This window comes from Penaeus monodon, chromosome 5 (genome assembly GCF_015228065.2).
Source record: "Penaeus monodon isolate SGIC_2016 chromosome 5, NSTDA_Pmon_1, whole genome shotgun sequence".
In the NCBI taxonomy this organism is placed as follows: Eukaryota; Metazoa; Arthropoda; class Malacostraca; order Decapoda; family Penaeidae; genus Penaeus; species Penaeus monodon.
This window is the reverse complement of record NC_051390.1, coordinates 18,948,859-18,955,887: the sequence shown is the minus strand read 5'-3', so window position 1 is coordinate 18,955,887 and position 7,029 is coordinate 18,948,859. Positions and strand designations below refer to the sequence as shown.

The 7,029-nt window shown below is 32.1% G+C and overlaps 1 protein-coding gene across 1 annotated transcript in view; it reads right to left on the bottom strand.

Annotated features, from left to right (window-relative positions):
* Window positions 1-459: 459 nt before the first annotated feature.
* The window catches only part of LOC119573046 (rho-associated protein kinase 1-like), a gene marked incomplete in the record, with an annotated part of 42,826 nt that continues 36,256 nt past the window's right edge, over window positions 460-7,029 (bottom strand). The window contains 1 exon segment of the mRNA XM_037920035.1: window positions 460-5,654. Coding sequence (XP_037775963.1) covers window positions 5,570-5,654 — 85 coding nt within the window.

Below are 7,029 nucleotides of genomic sequence, written 5' to 3'. Positions count from 1 at the left end.
GCCACAATCCATTTTTTGGCACTATAAAAGGACATTCCTCTTAACAGGGTTTAGGCTGCATTTCTTCCATATTTCAAAGCCAATCACTATATTTTAAGATTCCCACATCAAATTTTTTTTTCATGCTCTTGGAAGGCAGCTCGAAAATGGTACTTCCAGATTTAGATGTACACCCGTACACCTTTATTTATACGTATGCATGAGTTATTTTCATAATTGCATATAAAAGAATTTGCTTGCATGAAATTTTTATAAGTAGATATGTAGATGCAAAGTTTTTTCTTAAATTATGTTAATTTTCAGTATTAAGTGGGTCCTAAAGATCTGCTACCATAAATTTACCCATAAACATGTACTTAAAAATATAGAGAACACATGTTCTGTGACTTTTACAATCAATTATATGAACAAAATATTTGACTTAACAATCACTAATATTCACAGGTTAAAAAGAAGAGATTTCAGTTCATGTCTTTTATTAACATTATGGTAGATTATATTCGTTGATAAGGAACAATCTAATACAGTGACTGATTGTACATATTACCTTCGGTATATAAATTCAATCTGATTTGGAATTAAAAGTCCTAAGACTTACCTAGAAAGCCATCCTGACTCCATCATGAATGGCCAGACTACTGCTGTTGCTGCTGTAGGCCTGCATGATAACGATGGACACAACCTGGCTAAATCATCTCTTGTGGACAACTGGCTACATCAATGTGGACTTACTGATCAACATACATGTGCATTCAATTGTATAAATTCTATACCCAAACAGTCTCTCCTTTAACTAAAATGCAGGATGTGGTAGCCATGTATATAGCCATATGAAATTTTCAAAACATGAATAAGAGCTCATTAGAGAATTTTCTTTGAGTACATTAATATCAGTATTATATTTGAAGTTTTTTCATTTAAAAAATTATTTTTCCCCATTTTAATTTCTCAAAATCTCTAAAATATGACAAATCAGTCCAAACTATATACAAAATTCTCTGAAAGCCCTTGCCCACATTAAAAGGAGAATATCTATACAAGCATTACAAAATATGAAACAGAAATTGTAAAAAAATATAAAACACAAGAAAAGTCTTTCAGTTTGTATGACAAAAAAAATCTGGTAATGGCTTAATTAGCCAAAAAACATTCGTGCATACAATTCTCTGCTTTGTAAAGCCTGATTGAAATGGCCAGCTGCCCACAAGGATCACCTACCCTAATGCTGGGGTACTGATAACCAAATACCACAGTGACACACACCAGCACACACAACCTTCGCCGTGACTGAAGCCGTTAGTGCCTCATCTGGCTCATGGGGGTGCCAGGACAGCTATGTACATCTATGGACTTCACAGCTCTACAGCAATGACATAATTATGGACTGACACTCACTGGTCAAAGTAAAATATATTAAAAATTATGGGATGCTTATTGGTGTATAAATATATATATACTGTATATATACACACAATATATATATTTGTATGTTTTAGAGTCTACTTACAAGTTGCATTTAATCTCAAAACTCGGATCAAGTATTTGAGTTATGAGGCAGGATAATAAAAACAATGTACTGGCATGTAAGTAAGCCAAACCCACTCGACATTCAAAGGTTTGCATTACAATCATCTATTGCCAACATTTGCCCTATACACTTTAAGTAATATTTCTGCCGAGCTGTGAAACGTTAGGAAGCAATACAATCACACTTGAATCCTCAGGCACTAGGGTTGTCTCGCCTGCTGCCAGGAGACACATTAATTGGAAGGAATGATAGGAACTAAAGTCTTGATCAATTTCTTAAAAGATTTCTTCAGCACAAACCACGGAAAACAACACACTCAGCCATATCTCTTTGGAGAAAGGAAAAATAAGACTAATTATTTAAAAAAGGTAAAAGACAGACACTCCAATGACAGGAGACTGGTGTTCCCAGTGGATGTAGAAGTTAAGCAACCACCTCATGAATGGGAAGGCAGCAAGCAGAGACTGGGACACCTCCCTTAAATGCTAGTCACTGAGTGTTACCACTGATATATGACTGAAAATTACAACAGATAATCCAGCAATGTACAAAGCTTGGTGATGAAGGAGGAGACTTTCACATATGTTACACAGTGGGAAAATCTTGTTCAGGGATGGTAATGCACCTGGTTTTCCTTACCACAACATTGGAAAACAGCCTCATTGAAATCCCTGATGCTCTGCCTATAAAAATGGCTGGCTGGCAGTTTGTGAGGGAGAGATAGATAGATAGATGGATCAATAGAGAGACAGAGAGAGAGAGAGAGAGAGAGAGAGAGAGATACAAACAATTTGGCTGAACTGCATCAACAGGTCTACACTAACAGCTCACTAGGGAGGCTGCAAATGCACTACTTTCCAAGATCATCTCAGTGCATAATACATAAAAGAGACTGGTTCCCTAGGGACAAGAGGTCAGGCTAGTGTATCAAAGCACAAGATAAATTATACTTCCACTCCTACCATTCTTCAGATCACATATAAATGATAATGACTTTAACTTGAGGCAATGTATGAATCCAGAAGACACAGGTCACTTGGACTAAACTAAATTTACATCACAAAATGACCAATGAGAAGTGAGTCATCTATTACAGAAAATTAAATAAGAATTTTCATTAATGGCACAATCACTGCCTGAATGAAAAATTTGGGAGCTCTGACATATCCAATTGTGCAAGGCATATATGCAAGCGTCAACACAGGCTGTATTATAACCACAATCATAAATTTTACTTAATTTACTAAAAAATCTTTGATTTCCCAGAATCAACATTTGGCAAAATGGTACATTTATTATTCAGCTAATCAAATTGTACAAAAATACAATACAATACTTTCTCTATAAACAAGGATATCTTATAGTACTTAGACGTGTAAGTTAAAATACTTTTTTGTGTTGATATCTTCGAACGTGTACTTCAGGAACAAAGCCACTTCTTGAGAGACAATACGCGCAACAAATATGCAAGAGCTGAACTGCTTTCCAGTCACATTACTAACTCCAATAAAATAGTGTGTATATATAAAAGAAAAATGAGGAAGAATAAGTGACATAATCAAGTGAAAGTTTTTCTTTTCCACTTAAGGAATTTTTACAAGCTTTATATCATACTTTGGATAAAATCTAAGTATTATAATATTTCATATTTCATAGTTCAGCACTTATCAATGAAATTACTCTCTCTTCAATATGAAGATGAAGTTTCATTACCATCAAAAAAGGACGAACAACACTTCTAGACCATTCTAATGTCAACAATACACTGTACTATCACTACAGCTTAAAACAATGAGGTTCAAGTACTGTACTATTACTCCATTCAACATGAAAAATTAAGAATAAAAAACTCTTCCTGACACATTCTTTCACATACAAAGTGGGACATTTCTTAAGATCTCTCTGTAAGATACACGTAAAGCACTGCTTCTCTGTCCGGTGAAAAATTGAGAGTGCATGAACCCTGTGAGAAAGTAAGGAGAATTAGGAAACAAATATAGATACATGAGCAAACAGGACCCATGAGAGAGACAGGAAGGGAGAAGAGGGAAAGGAAGCAAGGATGATAGGAGACGGTTTAAATGTGGTGGACCATCTTTTCCTAATAAAATATTTACAATAATCTAAAGCTTATGTCTCAGAACAGACAAATCTTATGGCCTCGCAAAAGCTATTTTTGCTGTTTTACTGACTTCAATTTGAAGGTATGCGCAGACTCACAATGAGTTCCTATTTATATAGATGATGATATGAAAGAACAATATTTATAAAATGATTCTATCTAAATTCTGGTCTTAATTTAATCTAAACTTGAACAGTATTGAAAGCCTGAAAATATTTTAGGTAAAATGAACAAATGAGCAAGCTATCCAACTTGTGTAGTAATAGAAGTCAACATCTTGCAGCATTCCTAAGCACTTTCAGAATAATACAAAATCTATAATGAAATTTTCTAAAATGTATTCACTCTAGGTAAGGATTCATGATTGACAACAGATTTGATAAATAAAGCAAATTTCAACTCTTCCAAAACTTTAACTTAGCCAAAGCTTTCTGGTTTGGAGTCAGTCAGTCAAAATCAACATCACAAAGTGGGAAAAAAAAGAAGGGGGGGAGGAGAAAGACAAGTATCACACAAGTAGTGGAATGAAAGGGGGAAAATAATGAACTCGGTCATCTGTTACCCCTCAGGAACCTGTCTCCACAGGCCTATCCTAATAAGCTCACACACCTGATGGCATATGGGGAAGATCACAACTGTTATCGGACTTCTGGCTCAAACCCTCATAGGTCTGAAACTCTTCACGTGTCAAAAATCTATATTCATCTATAAAACCTTTGAGTACGAATAATATTTTCTTACTAAAAAAAATAGTATCATAACATAACAAAAATGGGGATGGGGGGGGGGGGAAGGGATAGGGATCAAGAGATAATAATAATAAAAAGAAAATATGGCAGTTCTGAAACCATTCACACTCATTCTTAAAAGTCAAATGGCAAATGGCTCCTTTAGATGAGGGATCAAAAATTACGTAATGCACAAAAGGGGGGGGGGGGGAAGACTTCGTAACATCTCAAACAATTCTTTCAACGTACTGGTGGTATTTAGTAATTTTCTTATACAGAATTAACTTACTTTACTGAATAGAGATTTTAAGTTGCATTTTACTTAAAGCAATGAATACCTTCTCAAGCAGGTCAATATTTACAAGATTTTAGTATAAAACCTATCATATGATAAGGACACTGCATCACACACATACCAGAATTTTCTTTATCCAATCTGCAATAGTATCTTTATAGTTTAATGCTGCTGGTGGATATGAGGTACCAGACCTCTCCTGACAGGAAGAGTTGCTCTATAATTCCATTCAAAAGGAAATAATAATAAATATATAATATCATTTACAATTATATTTAAATGAGGTCTAGAAATTTCAAGTAAGTCCTTTTCTTTCTGACTATTAAGTTTGGCTTCTGAAACACTTATCTTCAACAGTCTAAACGCATGGACAAGAGTGGAGGACAGCTTACCTACGTATAAAATTGTTACAGATAATATTAGAAACATATACAAAATAAGGCTTTCTTGTACCAAAAATTCTTTTAGCTTTCCACTTCATCAGTGATTCAGCAAAATATCATAATTATTGTTATCCTCATGTCACACTACTGGGTCTTACACCTGAATGAAAGTATTTTTGGGATTATACAAAGTCCGTAATTGCAACTAACTAGGGCAGTTAAGGCACTTGCCTACATTATGCTCAAACCAAGAGTAATCACTCTACACTGCAAGTCCATTCAATAGTGTTATAAGTGACTACTGTCAATTCACTGTTCACTGCTTTGTTCAATCACATTCCTTTTTCATGTGCATGGAGGGATTGCGTCACTTTTTCCATCAAGTCAATTTCTAAGTGAAAACATTGCATATTTATCACTTTGATTTTGAAAATTATCACTAGTTAAGCAATCTCAACCAAACCATATTAGGCTTGCATGTCTAAATCAAAACACACTGGCAACTAGTATTTACTATTTTCTGCTTAAATTGGAGTTGGGGGGCAGAGTTGCAGATTTCTGTACAACGAAGGGACGGTAGGCTGATCTGGTGGACTCTCTGGAAGGCAAAAGAATTACAATTAATATCAACTATCTCCAGAACACCAATGACATTGGTAATTCACAGGTAATTTTATTTGGCCTTGTTTAAAAGACAATTTATTTTCTCTTGTATTACATAGAAAACAGTTGTGATTCCCTCATACTAATAACTGGAAGGATACATATATCTTTGGATTGTTATTTCTATATCTACAAAAGAATCTTTCCTGCTTTTTATATATCTACATAAGAATCTTTCCTGCTTTTAAGAGATGTTTAAAGTGAGAAAGTCAGACATATCTGAGTATTAAATTTAACTCCCTGCTTTATACAGCAACAGTTAATGACAAATACAAGTTATGATTCATAATATTGATAACCATATGCCTTAAGAAATCCTACCTTTTTCTAAACTGATTAACTAACTTTTCCTCTACTACTGCAAGTGCATATCAACTAAATTCAAGAATGAACTATACTTTAAACTTAGGCATAAAGTAAATAATGCCTGAAATATACGAACTTTATTATGAAAAATATCATAAATGTACCTGAGAAAGCAAAACAATTAGAATATCTTGAAAAGAAAATTGTACATTATATATATACATATACACATACATAACACACACACACACACATTATATATATATATATATATATAATATATATATATATATATATATATATATATATATATATATATATATATATATATATATATATATATATATGTATATATATGTATATATATTATATATATATATATATATATTATATATATATATTATATATTATATTATATTATTATAGTATATTATATGTATATGTATATAATATATATAATATATATATATATATATACATATATATATTATATTAATATATATATATATTATATATTATATTATATATATATATACATATATATATATTAATATACATATATATATATTATATATAATAATTATATATTATAATATATATATATATATATATATAATATTATATATATATATATGTATATATTATATTATATTTATATTATTTATATATATATGTATATATTATATATATATTATATATATATATATATTATATATTATATATATATATATATATATATATATATATATGTACATTTGCTAAAGAAAAAAATCTTTACTCGGGAGTAGAAAAATGAAACAGTCGCTTGGAGCTGATGCAGAAAGCTTGGTATTTGTTGTTTTCAAAGCCCAGAACAGATTAAGTTTCATAATGTGTTGAATAGTGTTTTGGAACTGAGATGGCTGGGGCTTCTATCATGGCATTATTAGCAATGGAGGAATTACAAACAATTCACAGACAACTGTGGTTTACTCCGAGGGACTATCAAGAGCCAGAATATCAAG